The sequence below is a fragment of the Pararge aegeria genome, chromosome 19, assembly GCF_905163445.1.
Source record: "Pararge aegeria chromosome 19, ilParAegt1.1, whole genome shotgun sequence".
Taxonomy (NCBI): domain Eukaryota; kingdom Metazoa; phylum Arthropoda; class Insecta; order Lepidoptera; family Nymphalidae; genus Pararge; species Pararge aegeria.
The window spans coordinates 10,621,394-10,638,569 of NC_053198.1; the positions used below are offsets into that span (position 1 = coordinate 10,621,394).

At 34.5% G+C, this 17,176-nt stretch overlaps 1 protein-coding gene across 1 annotated transcript; it reads left to right on the forward strand.

Annotated features, from left to right (window-relative positions):
* The first annotated feature begins 160 nt into the window (after nt 1-160).
* LOC120631872 lies at nt 161-14,667 on the forward strand. Its single transcript, XM_039901532.1, has 5 exons — nt 161-281; nt 4,054-4,161; nt 7,938-8,015; nt 10,794-10,882; nt 14,379-14,667. The coding sequence occupies exons 1-5, from the start codon at nt 185-187 to the stop codon at nt 14,601-14,603; spliced, it is 597 nt and encodes a 198-aa protein (XP_039757466.1). The 5' UTR covers nt 161-184; the 3' UTR covers nt 14,604-14,667.
* Nucleotides 14,668-17,176: the final 2,509 nt, after the last annotated feature.

The window sequence follows — 17,176 nt, forward strand, 5'->3', positions numbered from 1 at the left end:
ATTTAATTAAGATTAGTAAACAATTATCAATTTTTCCTTTGAATGCGACTGTGACAATATTGTATGTTATCTATTTGTGTTTTGATAGGGTAATCCACCTGGTGTTCATATCCTCTCTAGGGTAATCAGCAGGTACCTTGATATAATATGTTTATGAAGACCTCAGTGCGTCTAAGTTTAATTAATGCAATCATTTCGATTAATTCGAATGTTGCTTTCATATCTGGTTTTTCAGTTAGTTATTGTAACCGCCCGCACCTCCGTTGTATTTGAGGATTGCGGTAAGTATCATATATTTTTTAAATTTGCTAATATACGCTAGCGCTTAGAAGTGATCTATACTCTAACTTGATCTTCAGTCTTAATAAAAACGAATGATTTATAAGCGATAATTGTGAAGGTATTATGGAGATGACTGATCGCTACCCGTTAGCTATTGACAAAAAAAGTTACTGGCTGATCGTACCCAAGAAAATAGCGATGTAATCGAAGAAGGGATTAAAGTCTGTTACAGTTACTTTAAGTCCTACCACTAAGCGGGGCGAACAAACTTTTCGAAGTTTTGTACATTTTTTATTTAAGGAATTTAAAATAACAGAGTCTAAGTCAAATATTTCTTTATTCGAATAGGCACATAGTATATGGCACTTTGGATGCGTACATTACATATAAAATATGACATTGTTGATGGCGATAACTAAACTCGTCAACTTAAAACTATGATTCCAAACGCGCCCTGCTCTAAGAAGAAGCCCACAACAAACTTAGCCGGTTGTTTTTTCATTTAAAACTATTAAAGAAGCCACCTGGCTATAGCAATAATTTACACCCAAGCATTTTTATCGTTGACGTAGTCCTTAATACTATAATAGGAATTTCTGTAAGCTTACGTTTAATACAAACTTTGAACTTTTTAAGAGACATCTCCAAGATATTAACTGGTAGTTTATTTGTAAAATTGTATACAATTTCCTTAAAATGCATAACTTATTTTGTGTGAGGAAACCTGCATGCCTGTGAGTTCTCTATAACGTTCTCAAAGGTGTATGAATTTGGCCAGATTGGTAGAATACGGACTAAACTCTTCCTATTCGGCAGGAGAACAGTGCCCTGTAGAGGGCTGGTATTTGGTTGATAGTGATGATTCATCGGTTTATGTGCATCGTAAAGTGAACGTGAAGCTTAGTCCACAATCTGCAAATCAGGCTTATTTCTGCAAAGTGTATAAAATGCGTAGGTAGCTGTATTCACAAATGAAAATATCCGCATCTTTCGTATCTCTAGATGTGTTTAAGAAATAAGTGTTTTATTCTCGTTTCTGGCTTGACGTTGATTAGGATAATTTTATCCTGACACTCTTGCAGAGATATTATTTAAGTGTTCTTTATTACTGGGTTTTTCTGTTCGCTTCTTACAATTGAATGATAAACAAGAGTCTTGTACTTAGAAGGTAGAGGTACTCCTATATATTCTGGTAGGTACGTATGGCTAGACCGGAAGAAAAAGTGCGGAAGTAATGTCTACCTGTCCAATCTAGAAATGTAGACAAGCGTATTACGTTTCCTGAGCTTTTCAACAGACTGCAATAACAGGTTGACTTTCTTTTTTGTTAAATTTACATCAGGTACCTACATTATCGTGTCTATACCTACTATTAATTAGTGGTCAGTGGTGTGTATAGAAGGTATGCACAGGGTACGCAGATGATATAAAATGAAGAAAATCTTCAGTAAGATTTATAAAAATCTTAAGGACAGGCATTGTAAGAGTTATAAAAAGCCTACCCTTGAGTATTTATAACTCGTACTGGAGATTTTCTGCATTTTATTTTATCTGCATACCATGTGCATTCCCTCTATGCACGCCACTGCTGGTGGTAAAAATTAAATATTGTCAGTATTTATTCCGTGCCAGTTCTTTTCACTAACAGGTAGGTGTAGCGTATTTTAATGGCCAGGAACGAGATAGACTTCATCATGAAGGATATATTCAGAGATGTTGTTGTGATTAACAGGCTCAGTAAAGCAGAGATCACCGTCTCGTGAGAGGTACTCTGAATGTAGACTTTCAACTCCAAAGACGCCGCCTGATGAGGTCTACTCCGTCCGAAGCCGAAATAACCGATATTAATATCATAGAGGTTCCAATTAGCACTCAAAAATTTGACTTGCTGGAAACCACCGACAATATTGATTAGGAATCATTAGAGGTAAAATACCACCTAGAAGCTCTACTAAAGTGGAGTGGTATTTAATGTTTCACTATTAGTCGTGTACACGTTTTTTCTATGATATTTATTCTGTGTACACGTGTATTGAATTCGGCTAGTTATGATATTTTTAATCCTGTACCTGTTTACTATACAAACATAACGACATGTTAGATAACAAAGTACCTATGTATTTTTATTATATATTTTTTGTTCGCACTTTTATGAGTAAGAATAAAGAGTTTTTTGCAATGTAATATTCAAAAAAAAGTACCTGTTAGATATTAATAACTTTATTCATAAAGCATCATTTTATAAATAAACTGCTTATACATTTTATCTAGAAAATAATCTCTGGATTAAAGTAGATAGCTATACGTGGGCACGTAAACTGGTTGTGGTGACAAAGGAATTTATTAATCAACTGTTTATATCGTAGGTATTCTATACACCACGAGCGAGTAGTCGTGTTGCCTTCCTTGTTTCTAATAGGTACGCACCGCAAAGATCTGGAATGCCCTTCGGCCTTCCGTTTTCCTCACTAACTTTACTTACATACTTTAGTTATTTAGAGCAACGAAAACGCTTCGACTCCGCCAGCGAAAGTCCGCCAAAACAAACCCACCAACGGCACAATGTGTCAAATTTCGCCACTTAGGGGCGTTCTAGAAAACCAGAGAGCCACGGTTAAACCACGGTTCTCGCACCTCTGATGCATAAATTATTCGTCTGCCTCGTTTTTACGAAAAGCAATCGCAATAAATACGCTTGACGTTTTATACGTTTTATGTAAAGGAAGTAGGTGGCTAATGAAACTACTCATACATCATGATACATAATATAAAACTCAGGGTACCTATGAATATTGGAACGCCATACTCCTACAAATATATATATACATATATATACTTAAAAAGTGTACCACATCACATCAACGTTCCATCTTTGTAGGAAAAAGACCTATGATTGACGACATGGATGCTTATTTACATCGCTATACCCAATAGGATTTCTATTGGGTATAGCGACATAAGTATGCATCTGTCGTCATATCTTTTAATTCCATCACATAGGTACAAGCTAATGAGATTGTCTTAAGCCCTACCTAAGCTGTTAAGCTTATATGTTAGCTTATATGTTAGCGAGGCATATGAGTAATTCGTATAGATAACAAGAAAAATTTATTTAAATTTTTTGCACATCGAAGTTCTTACTGACATCCGCTTGTTGACCGTAGGAGAATTGTGTCAATTCTGTGTATGACATAGAATCCCAAAATAATGACATCACGTGACCTAGGTACTCGTAATTTTTTTTGTAAGGTTTTGGTCGTATTCCACCTCGTTGGCCCAGTACGGATTGGAAGACTTCACATGCGTTTGAAAACATTATGGAGAACACTCAGGCATGCAGGATTTCTCACGATATTTTTGAAAAATAATATTTTAGTTGCTTAAATTTAAAACGCACATAACTCTAACAACTGCAAAATCATTGTCTGATGAACATGAATGTTTTTCAGCGTCTGTGTGTTTTTATGTATATTATAAGTATTTATGTATGTTCAATTATTCATCAGTTATCTTATTACTTTGGGGTTTGATGGCGACGTGTGTATTGTCGTAGTATATTTTACATTTATGTACTTACTTACTTACATACTCACAAAGTAGTTAGTCAGTTTACTACTAGAAGTTTTTTGTCATCGATTCTGATTTCAAATTCAAACATTTTGTCTAAATGGCTGTCTCATCTACCTGTCAATTGCCTTAGCACATAAGAGATACTTATACAGTAATCGAAGGGGATTCAAATAACTATTTTTATTTTTTTTCTATTTACAGGGTCGGCTTATGATCTGCATACTGTTAACATAAAAGGATGTGGAATGCGGCTTCCATGTTTTGTGACGCTCGGTGACAGGATCCCTGTTAACGTGAGATTTTTTGCCGGTAATTTAGTCTATTAATAAATTGTCCAATTACCATACTCTTATAAAACAGGTTTATTATGCTAGCTAGCTTGCATGCAGCTAAGCCACTATGGTATCCAAAACGTTGCACTAAATTTGGTTGCCTCTTATCTCAGCAATAGAACCCAAAGGGTTTGCATAAATGATACAAAGTCACGGTTCAAATACCTCAATAGGTGTCCCACAAGGCTCTATTTTGGGTCCTGTTCTATTTTTAGTTTAGGTATATAAATGATCTACCATACCATGTCAGTGGAACATGCGACATTGTATTGTTTGCAGATGATACATCTCTAATTTTCAATACTGACAGGAGTAAAGATAATTCTGACGATGTAACCGTGATATGTCGCACGTGTCGCACTGGTTTACATTTAGCAACTTACTTTTAAATGCAAAAAAAAAAAACAAAGTGTGTCTTACCAAATTTATCTTACCAAATGTAAAGAAAATTAATGAAAATATAATGATTAATGGTAAATCACTAAAAATAGAGACCTCCGCAGTTTTTCTGGGCATGACCTTGGATAATAAGCTTCAGTGGGGTGCCCATATAGATACACTAGCGGGTAAACTAAGCTGTCAGAAAAATTAGAAAGATTACTGACGTTGAAATAGCTAGGCTTGTTTATGTTGCGTACTTTCCTAGTGTTTTGTCCTACGGAATCTTGTTATGGGGAAAAGCTGCTGATAAAGAAACTATATTTATATTGCGGAAAAGAGTTGTACGATCATTATATAAACTTAAATCACGCGAATCCCTCCGTGAAAAGTTTAAAGAAATAGATATACTTACTGTAGCTTCACAATATATTCAAATTTCCTTAAGTGAATTTCAATAATGTAACACAAAGTAGCAACATTTTTATATACATTTTGGCATGTACTGAGAAAACAATTGATGATACATAAAATTGTATTGTGATATGTTTAAAGTATAAAAAAGTCGGGAAGGGAATATATCTACTCGTATCTATTATATTAAAGTCGCAATAGCAGCATTTCTGTTCTAAAATTTTACTATACCGCCGCGCCGCGCCGTAGAAATAAAAGAGGGTAACATTACCATTATCTCAGTATTAATTGTTATTTAAATAAATAACTTAATAGTAGTAGCAGTAAAATACTTTTTTTTTACATTCCGATCATATATTTAGTGAAAAAGTTATTTAGCCAAATTAAAACATTTTAAGGAGTACTTACACCTAAACAAAACAGTTATTTTTAGAGATAAACGTACCTACTAATTGAAAAAGTTATTTTTAAAAACTAGACCCGATTTTTTTTACAAGAATACACAACGTAAAATATGCTTAAAAAAGAAAACAAACGCGGAAGTCGCGGGCGATAACAAATATACTTAGTATGTATCGATTACAATAAGAAAACTATCAAAAGGTACTACGGAAATAAATCTCTTCCTGTAGACAGGCAGCGATTTGGTCTACAGAGTACCTTCTTTGTACTTATCTACCTAACCAAATTTATTTATTTTTCTTAAATATTCACTGGTTTGCAACAACACAAGGTTTTCAGATTTTTTACAAACAACAAAGATCAGATTTTTATCGCCCAGATAGACGTGTACATGCAATAATTACTTATAAAAAATACCACCGAGAAGCCTCCTCGATCCTCCTTTTTCTACGTTAAAAAAAAGGTTCGATTATAATAATTAGTCTCTATAAATACAGTGGCTATGCCGCAGACAGACTTAGTAAATATTGCTAGTTTTATGGAATATTTCATAATAATTAGTCAATAGTGACCCACTGATGGGCACAGGCGTTTTTTGAAGAATTCCGTTGTCTGTCCTTGAAACTCATTATGAGATATAATATCAAAATGTATACGTGTCCCTTAATCTTCAGAACCATCTCGTAATAAACCCCTTTCAAACAAAATAAGAAATTTATAAATCCGTCTGTGAATAAAATAGAACTAATTAATTTATAAATGAAATAATTACATTATATAGTTAATTTATGGGTATATGTGCACCAAAAAACTATTTTCTGTACTTGTTTTCTTCGCCATTGGTTGCCTGGAAGAAATCGCTATGAAGTGATAAGGCCACCAAATTGTATACGTTGTTTTGTTATACTTTTCTTTTTTTATGTACTTTTTGTGCAATAAAATATTATATTCATTCATTCATTCATTATCATTAATAAAAAAAATGATATTATCTGGCTGCTCATTGTCATTTTTAATGTCTGCACCTTTTCTTGCTTTACTGAATAACGTGTACACAGATTGTTCCATAGCTCGATAGCCTTTAAATTTGAAGATTTACCGAAGAAAAAGGAATATCGTATCGTATCGTTTGCAAAAGGGAAGGATCAGACGGTTATTTTGGCGGGATCCAAAATATTGTAAGTGAAGTTTGCGACGGAATCTGATCGCCAACCATTTGGCATTGAAATTTGAATATCAAACCGGTATCCAAGCCACGTGTTCGCTTGCTTATTTACGGGTAGTAGTTATGTATCATAGTCATAGTCATCAGTAATTCTTCATATTTCTTTAATTTATAATTTTTATATCTGAAGCAAAATTATATTTCTGCCTACAATCGTTAAATTATATTTTTAGTTTAATGTCTTAGAATGCATTATAATAATCAAAATCTGCATAGTAATTATTAATAAGCTGTTGCCCGCGACTTTGTTCCCGTTTGATTAGAATTATTGCCCGCGCTTAACATTAGGTAATGTTTGTATCTCTCTAAAGTCATATCGGATAAAGGTTGTTTACCGAACGAAATCGATTTAGATCTGCAATCGCAAGGCCAACACCAGTTGTTAAATGAATATAGGAGCTTAATATAAAATTATTTTAACTTTACACGACAACAATAACATCAACCCTCTGAACATCATAAGGTATCTTGTCATTTTTAATTGGTTTGCAATTTTTTGTTTTTTGCTGAACACGTTTCTGTAGTAAGTAGCTGTAATTGTTAGGTATGTGTATAATGTGTATTGCTACGTTAAATGTGTAAAAAATATATTTAAGCATACGAGTATTTAAAAGGTTACGCTACGTTGGAGGATGTTCAAAAATACAATAGGTATGGACAAAAATAAAATATGAGTAGAGCATTGCATGACACTACAACTACACTACATACTGGCGTATGTAGGAAGTTTTTGCATAATATAATTCCATCTTATGCTACTCTAAAGTATTTATATAAAGCTGCATTCAAGGATTTTGATGAAAACATAGCATTAAGAAGAACTGATGCTCTCAGTGTTTGTGTTTGTTACTTATGTTTAGCTCATCCGCTGCACCGATCTTGATGTTTGGCAACGAAATATTTTTTATCCCGGACACGGACTTTTTATGCTTCTTATTCCGAAAAAGTAACCTGGAACATTTCTTGCGGGTTTAAAAAAACTAAACGTTGTTATGGTGCCGCATAAATTCATAATTTTCAAAATTTTACATGGAAGTGGCTTGCATCCTGTAACCAAATAGAATCATTTTTAGTCGGTGAAAAAAACGGTCACGCATTGTATTGTATTGGTTCATCGTCAGATGCTTTTACGACATTCCAACAGTGATTTCGAATTTCGGACAAAACTCCCAAAAAATTACAGATAAAAACAAAAAATATAGGCTGCATGGTCTTTGCCTGTACTGACTGACAAATGAAAAAACACAAAACAACGAAGAAAATAAAAAAAAAAAACGATAAAAAAACAATTTTAGGTATAAATAATAATTCATTAACTACAGTAATGTTTTCAGATTTCGTGTCAAGTCAACTGGATCAAGATGTCACTATACAAATTAACTTCGTCCAATCAAGAACTCCAGTAACTCCAGGTAAAGAAACTAGTAATACTGATTTTAGTGTAGTTTACATGTTTTTTTTCATAATCAATCAATCAAAGTAGAATCACTTGACGTTTAAAGTCCATGCTGATAAGAATATCCTGTTATGTTAAAGCAATGATTAAATCCTGAATATCCAATTGTCCATCATCATCATCATCATTATCGTCTTCGACCCATGTCCCACTGCTTTTCATAGCCACTTCCCTCCTCTTAATGGGAGAAAGTAAATGATAGCCAAGACTGATGGCTTAGCCAAGAACGTGCTGTTCGAGGCACGGAAGTGGATATAATATTTCCTGATTCCGGGTTAGAAAACATCCAGACAAAACAAGGCCTTCCTCATAATTTTTGCCGACCCAGGAATTGAACCCTGGCCTATTCGTAATCAAACATTCTAAGCACTAAAGGCAGTTGTGAGCATGATTAATCGTTACACTCACAAAATTTTGTGGCTTATTTGTTTTAGCTTGTTTTGTTTGAACGGCCGATTGGCACAGTGGGCAGCGACCCTGCGTCCTGAGTCCAAGGCCGTGGGTTCGATTCCCACAACTGCAGAATGTTTGTGTGATGAACATGAATGTTTTTCAGTGCCTGAGTGTTATGTGTATATTATAAGTATTTTATGTATATTACCTATTCATAAAAATATTCATCAGTCATCTTAGTACCCATAAAACAAGCTGCGCTTACTTTGGGGCTAGATGGATATGTGTGTATTGTCGTAATATATTAATATATTTTTATACGCATGATTGACGAAACAGAAAGTCCACCCGATAATAAGAGGGAACCAATCGAAAACCAACCACCCAGAGAAAACCCAACCCAACCACCCACCCACCCTATAAACAGAGTTTCACTTTGCAGGGCATGCGAGGGACATGCCTGCAAAGTGTTGGCGTCCAAGCCCGGTTTCCTTCCATCTTGTGCCCTTAATTACACAGGCAACCAGGTATGGCCAGTTAGAGGTGGCTTTAAAAATACAACGTTTGCCAGTGTGGGTTCGCCACTCAAGCAACTTGAGACCCCATTGGTCCTTTCAGCTATTTTCGCGTTGCCACTTTAGATTTGCAACTGTGTGACCCCAAATCGGTAATTGTGGTTCTTCTATGAATCTCGTCATTTCTTTTTGTTTTGATTTATAATTCACATACTAGAACAATTGTTATCTTGAGGTCTCGAAACTCTAATGAGTTTATATGGACGCTGCACATTCATCTTCAATTAAATAAATACTTAAAATACCTATCAAATCAAATACACTTTATTGTACACTAAAGACAAAGCAATAAAAAAAACACAATTGAAATAAAGAAAGAAAAGGTACAATAAGCGGCCTTATCGCTTAAAAGCGAACACTACCAGGCAACCTACCAAAGTACATAAAGTTAAGACTAAAGAAGAACTATACAAAAATATAAAACTGCAAAAATAATTTATAGTAACATTAGTTCACATTACCTACTTGCTGCGACGACCCGCGCATGCAATTAAATTAAACCGGTTTTCTCCCGACGGACATACAGCCTACAGGTTGATCCAAAATATGATTGGGAACTTCATCATAATCTCTTAAGAATTCTTAAAGATTTGTTTGATATTTCTTTCGTTTATTTTACTTGTTAAAGAGAGAAGCGAATTGTTTATTAGCCTCAGTAATAGATAATGGTTTCTTCATCCAAAGAAATGCCCTCTTTGTTCTTATTCTATTGTTCGTCACTCTTAGTTATGTACAACATGTATCTATTTCATTGAAAATTTTGACTTTTTCTTTGACAAGTAACGTATTGCAATCTTATATATATATTTCTTATGTGCGTGTGTATGTCACTGAACTCCTCCTAGACGGCTGGACCGATTTCAATGAATTTTTTGGTATACGTTTGGGTGGATGGTTTATATTCACAAATTAACCCGACAGATGGCGCTGGGGTCCGCTAGTATTTAATCTTTGCCTCTATCTTTGAATTTACATTTTAATTTGTTTGATAAAATTTGTTTTGAAATTCTTAATACTAATTTTTCTATTAGTTCAATGTAAGTTTTGAATGTACGACAATAGCAACTTAGTCCATGGAGTATAATATTTTCGCCTAAGGCCACATACATTTGGAGTCATATGTGGTATGGAACTTTGATTAATTAATCATTGGTTAGAAGAAGAACAAGAAAAAGTCTTTATTGCACATACAAATGTCAAATAGAAAGCCAGTTTAACAAAAAAACGATAATACACATATGCACAAATGCGGCCTTATCGCTTGAAGCGATCCTCTAGACAACTTTTGGTGTAAGAAACATATTACATAAAACGGGATAGTGCAATACCCAAATTGTGCTAATTATATACGTTACATATACAATACATACAAATACTACGTATATAGAGTTAAAACATATATATTCACAAATTATATATGTATATAAATATCCATTTATATATCAATATATAAACTTAAATACATACCTATTACTATTTAAACATACACATGAAATTACATAGATATTTTACTACATACTAGACAGGATCTTTTAACTGGATTTGGACTGATCATTGGTTTTGGTGAGATTATTGGTTATTTAGAGAATCCCCGAGAAAAGAGAGGATTTACTACTTTACCTACCCGCTCAGTGATGGTTACTAATTACAATAGGTCCGCCATTGTAATAAGTAACCATGTTCGAAGCTACAGCTAATATTTTTTATATAGTAGCCGTTTAAGTACACATGAGATGAATCTTGATGAAATACATATTTTTTTACAGAGCCCTGTGAAACAGTAATGTGCCCCGTCAGGACTGACGCCGAAACTTCTTTCACCAGTGTTATGTCTGTACCAACTAATATGGCTTTAGTGAGTTTAATTTTTTTTTTTAATTTGTCGGCATAGTAAGGAAAATTTGGCAGCTTTATCAGTTATCCATTAGACGACCTGCGTAGTGGTGTGCGCTGTGGTTTTAAATTTGAGGTCCCGGGCTCGATCCCTATGAGGGCCAATTTGGGAATTTATAATTTTGAATGTTCTCTCGTCTGGTCTGGAAGGCTTCGGCAACACATTCCTTTACCACCATTAGTGTGACAAAGTCATGCCGCTAAGCTATTTAGCGCTCCATTACGATTTCGTGTAGAAACCGATTAAGGGTATGGGTTAATTACAAGCATAAGTGCTGGACGAACCTGTCGTCCAGCACTTACCAGTAGGTGAGATTTAAGAAAAACACAAAAGGCTTGAATTTAGATGACAGATGTTTTATTTGTTTGTTACCTATATCCAGCCGTGAGCCGAACCATCGCATCGCAACGATTAGTACAAAATTTTGCACAGACGTGGCTGACGTTCAGGAGATTGCTACCTAGGATACTTTTCTTATTACAATTCTTAAAAAACCAAAGGAGACTAGAAAAACAGTAGTAGTAGTATGGAGTATTTGTGATCGATTAGGGATGCCTATTGCCTAACTTAGAACTTGGGTTATTCCTAAAGTCTGCTTTTTAGATAAACATGAAAAATGTTTATCTATTTGTATCCTCTTAGACGATAAAACTTCGTCAGCGTAGAATTTTTGATATCCTGTTGGATCAAGATATTACCCTCCGCGGTGCCTATGCCCGTCTGCAGAAAGCAAGCTAAATTTAAAATTTGATACCTTATAAACTTTTATCCCCTATGTAACTCCGGTGGAGTGGAATTTTGACACGTAAGATTTTGAAAAACATCTAGAAATTTTACTAGTATATTTTTTAGTGTATTTTCCAAATACTATTTTACTAACCGTTGATTTAGGTATCCGCGTATGTACCATATTTCAGCAAAATTAAATAAATTAGCAGACAAAACAAATTTTGAAATAACACGTTAAGTGCTGATTTTATTATAAAGTATTCAAAATAAATACTGTTCAAATTATATATTTTAATTAACCTAAATGACATGAAATAACCAAGAGAGTCCTTGTAGAATGTGTTCTTGACCTTTGTAGGTCAAATTATGATCGTTTTATTCAATCTACAGCTTAGATAAACATATTATTACTTGGTTATTTATTGCGCAGATTATTGCATATCATATCACGTAGGTATATATTCGTTCATAACAAGGAAATTAAGAATTACATGAAGGAATTTTAAAATGCTTTTTAGAAAGGTTTCCTTAATGTTTTTCTGTACTTTAGGGTTCCGAACCCCATAATTAAAAACCCTTGAAGGATCAATTTGTTGACCGTTTGCCTTTCAGTCCGTTTAGTCTTCTCGTCATTCAGTAAGTTCTCAGTAGTAGTTTGAGATATCCAAATATTGGATGGAAGCAGGCGTTACTTTGCGGAATTCCATGATATATTATGAAAATTAAGCTTAATTTGCCATACTCCGCGGAAAGCAGGAGAATCTGTATGGTGTAATTTTGAATTTCTTCAATCTTTATACTCCAAACCAAACAGTTATTCGGCAATGTACCCTCGACGCACGTTTCGATCCGAAACCGGAACATCCTCAGGAGATGTTGACTCCACAATGAATAATTGTTAAGTGAAAAAATCGCTACATGTGACGCCTTTTATATCTTTTAAATCCCACCTCATCCATCTAATTAGTACCTCTCTCAAACCTTTGCTGCAAGTATGTAATATATCGTATGAATGATTACTGGCTACGTTATGTCCGCTTTCTAAAAGATGTTGATCAATGTCCATTGAAAAACATAATGCACGATTATTATTTATTTGTTATGCGATTCCTCCTAAGGTACGGAACCCTTAGTACGCCAGTCTGACTCGCACTTCGCTGAAAAGCGGTTGAATATACTGTTTATAGTAAAAAGAGTCAGGTGATTAATCTGAACGAATACCAGTAATATTTTATGACTTTTACTCAGACTCTAGAGTAATAGTCCGATAATCTGGCGTCATAAAACCTACATTCTTGTCAAAAATAAAGACGTTTTCTCTCTACCTAAGAAACGCCTAATCGAATGCCTAATGATATAGGCGATGTCTGCAAAGAAAAACCAACTCTAAAGTGATACATATTGGTCAAAGGTAGATGTTTGCCTAATAATCTAATTAGATTAGGTGTAACCTATTTAGGCATGGCCTCTTTCGACGTGGATGAAAACGGGCACTAGAATTCGTGACTTTCCCTGAATGCAGCATGAGGCCCACCGATACCAATAAAGTTTTTAAAGTGATCATAGAGAAAAAAATGTTTGCGAACCTGTGGAAATCAATGAAAATCAGTGGAAATTTATATAGAGCATGGAGAATTTTTTAAAAAGATGACAAATATTACCTTCTTAGATACACAATAATAATAATATTCTTTCTTCAACTATGACCAAATAAAGTTTTAAACTATGGTTATAAACAAAATAAATTATTATATATTAATAATCAAAAAACTTATACATTAAAAAAGATATATTGAAAACTTTTTTTTTATTTCTAATTTACTAAGTGGCCTACTTATGAGCATTTTTTTAACGCATTTTTTGCCTAAGTAATAAAATTTGTGCGGCAAGAATCATCCCTGGTGCTATTCCAGGACCAGAACAGATCGGTGCATTGGTTGACCCAGACATAGGTAAAAAACGGAGATTCTTTTGCAAATATTTAATACTAGTAGTTGCGCGCGACTTTGTCTGCGTTTGATTTTGTTTTTTGAGTTCATGCATACAATTTTTTTGTAAGTCCAAAAAAAAATTAAGGTATTCAGTATCGCTAAGCCTTCAATGAGGGGTTTGCTGCTGTCTGCTGAGGAGCTCTGTCCTCTATCTGCAACCACATTCAGATCTACACAAAGTTTGGGCAAAATTAATCACATATTATAACCGTTAAACCGTGTAAAATCGTCGAACACTTTCGTCCCCTCTCCCAAAAAGTAACCTATATTACTTCTAACACTTCCAAGAATATGTGTACAAAGTTTCATGAGGATCGGTGAAGTAGTTTTTGCGTGAAAGCGTAACAAACAAACTTACATTCACATTTATAATATTAGTAGGGATTATACATTATAGAGTTTTTAGTGTTGTTATAGATAATATATACTTAGCTTTCCGCGACTTCACTTCTACTTTTCATGAACAACGACGAATCCCTCACTTTCATTTTCAAGAATTAAAATTAGCCTGTTATTCTTCATCCTTTCAACTATCTCAATGCCAAAAAATCAAATCAGGTCAATCACTGGTTAACAACAACCAATTGACAAACACACTTTCCTATACTAATATTAGTTTGTTAAACGTCTAAATCGGTACTTTGGTTGACCCGGACATGGGTAACAAACAAACAGAGACGCTTTTGCATTAATAATAATATAAAGTTCTATTTATCACGTCATCTTTTTCATTACAGAATCAACGGGGCTATCTGCAGTGGCGTGTCTATAACGAAATGGGAAAACGCGTGCTTTGCTATCAAGTTATGGTGCAGACGCAGAACTATTTGCAAAAGATTTTACGCCGATATTTAACCGTATTGGATACCAAAATTGACGGACTTGGCTTACCCTTCTCAGGGAATACCTTCAGTAGGCGCTTGCTTAATTCAACCATTTTACTTTCCAAACTGAGGAGATAAAGAATAACTTATTTATTAATGGATGTTTAAATTTGTGCAGGACTTAAACGTGTTTTTTAATGTTTGTTTGAATTTTTCTCTATAGCAGAAATAAGAGGTAAACCCCTCTAGGAATATCGTTTCAAAAATCTTGTAGCCGTTTCTAAGACGTGGATGTTAAACTCGCATATCCTATTCCCCTAGCGAAAATAAGTAGGCAGACAAAGCGATGTCCGGTCAAGAAAAAAAAAAACTAATTTCCGGATACCGTTAATAATAGCGCCGATACAATGTTTAGGTACACTGTGACACGCGTGTATTAGAGTAACACGTAATTTGTCCCAAATTCTCTAACATTCTATAGCCGTTGAAAAATTCCTGCCAGGAAAAGAAGTATTCCAGTTTAATCTTGCCTGTACAAGATCTCGAGAATACGACTTATCAGTGTCTTTCTTGTCAGCTATCTTTTCATACCACCTATCTCGTCTTCCAGCTTCTGCTGCAGAAGCAAGAAGAAGACAAGATAAGTCATACTCAGTGCCTATCACCGCCAAAACCCAGTATTTTACAGGAAGGCTGGTTTGGGTTGAGGTATGACACCAAATTTTGCCGACCTATCTACAATTAAATTACAAAGAGGTCTTCGAAGAAGCTATGGATTCAATTAAGTCTTAGTTCTATTTTGGTACATGATATTATTTACATTAATATTTGTTAAATATTTTTATCTGTAATTATTAACTTATTGGAACTAATAGGCATAACCAACAAAAATAATGGCCATATGTGGCGTTCTATCAAAGAGTGGTGAGAAAAACTATTGTAATTTTGTAAAAAAGAAATTCTTCTTACGTCTGTATAGAGGATCATCATTATATCAAACGATTACCGGCCCACTACAACGCACGGGTCTCCTCAAACAATGAGAAGGGGTTGAGGCCGTAGTTTACCACGCTGGCCCAGAGTGGATTGGTGGACTCCACACACCTTTGAGAATATTATGGAAAACCTAACCTAAACAAACCTAATGCCTGAGAGGCGTGCAGGTTTCTTCTAGATGCTTTAGTTTTAATTCGAATATCACTAAAAAGCTCAAAACACACATAAATTAGAAAAGTTAGAGGTGCGTGTTGGCATTAGAACTCGGCCCCCGAAAGTGAAGTCAAAGTTCTACCTACTGAGCTATCACCGCTTCCAAAAGGATAGGAGGAGTGTAGATAATCTATGCCTTAAATTCTTAATCCCTAACTACCTAAGTATCCAAATAAGTATCAGCACTACTTACTAGGTATCCAAATAAATATCAACCGCTTATAAACGCATTAAGGAAATCTCAATCTCTATTAAACGCAATAAAAACATCGATACTTGTTACAAATTTTAAGAAAGAAATAATTTTAAGAATAAACGCTTCGTATCACGATCTTTCTATACATATTAAATGATTCTTGATGTTAGGACCGGACTTGTAGTTAGGATTAGCGCTTTCAAACATGCTAGAGTACAGAATAAGTACTATTGTAATATTATTGAACTAAATAGAACTGTATATATATAAAAATGAATTTCTTTTCGTTAGTCTCACTAAAAATCGAGAACGGCTGGACTGATTTGCCCAATTTAGATTTTGAAATAATTGTGGATGTTTAGGGAAGGTTTAAACTGTTATAATATACATTATAATCCTTTCGGTACGTGTGTTTGTCCTAACTACTCCTAAATATGTTGACGGCTTTTGATGTTTGCTGTTTGATGATAATTTTGTTTTTATATTTCAATGTATTCCTGGATGGTTTGAAAATACAACTGGACCCAGTGGCGCTGCTTTACCGGGCAGGACGACGTCTGTTGAATCTACTAGTAATAATATAAGTATTGTAATTTGTTGAAAAAAGTTCCATGGCTAACCTGTATCCAACGTAATTTTTTTTACATATTTCAACGAATGATACAGCTTTAATTGGCGCTTAAGTCGACCTTCAATCTTCTAATCATTAACATTCCCAGATTACCTTCTCGGGTCTCATTAGAGATTTATCGTTAAAAATAGCATACTGTCATCAAGATTTGGCATAGCCTCACCTCAAGGATTAGGCAATGAAATGCAAAAAAGATTTTGCAAATATTGCTAAAGATAAATAACAAATAAAGCTTTCAGGATTGTTATGACTATAATCGTCAACCCATTACCGGCCCAATACGGGTAGTAGTAGTAGCCCAGTACTCTGAACTGAAGAAGCTGCTACGCACTGAACGACGCTGTTCAAGGGCGGATTGGTAGACTTCACACGTCGTTAAGAACATTATTATACCTCCTTCACCTTTAAAGCAAATTATATTTAAATATATAATATACCTGCAAATTCCTTTTTAAATTATTAAAATTTAACCTATCGCTTAGAATTTGCGACGGGTATAGAAACACAAAAAGCAAGAAAAATGCAGCGGGCCGCCCGGCCGCGAAAACATAGTTTGGAAATAAAACTGGACCTAGTTGGTAGCGCTGCAATTCGTTTCTAGGTTTTTTTAAGATATTAAAAATTTCGATTCGTTGCAGACGAAGTTGCGCGAGTCAGCTAGTACTCCGATAAGTC

Coding starts and splice junctions, on each gene's coding strand:
- LOC120631872 (XM_039901532.1), top strand. CDS start 185: ATGCAATCATTTCGATTAATTCGAATGTTGCTTTCATATCTGGTTTTT. Junction 282..4,053: donor CGTTGTATTTGAGGATTGCG/GTAAGTATCATA, acceptor TTCTATTTACAG/GGTCGGCTTATGATCTGCAT. Junction 8,016..10,793: donor AAGAACTCCAGTAACTCCAG/GTAAAGAAACTA, acceptor ATTTTTTTACAG/AGCCCTGTGAAACAGTAATG.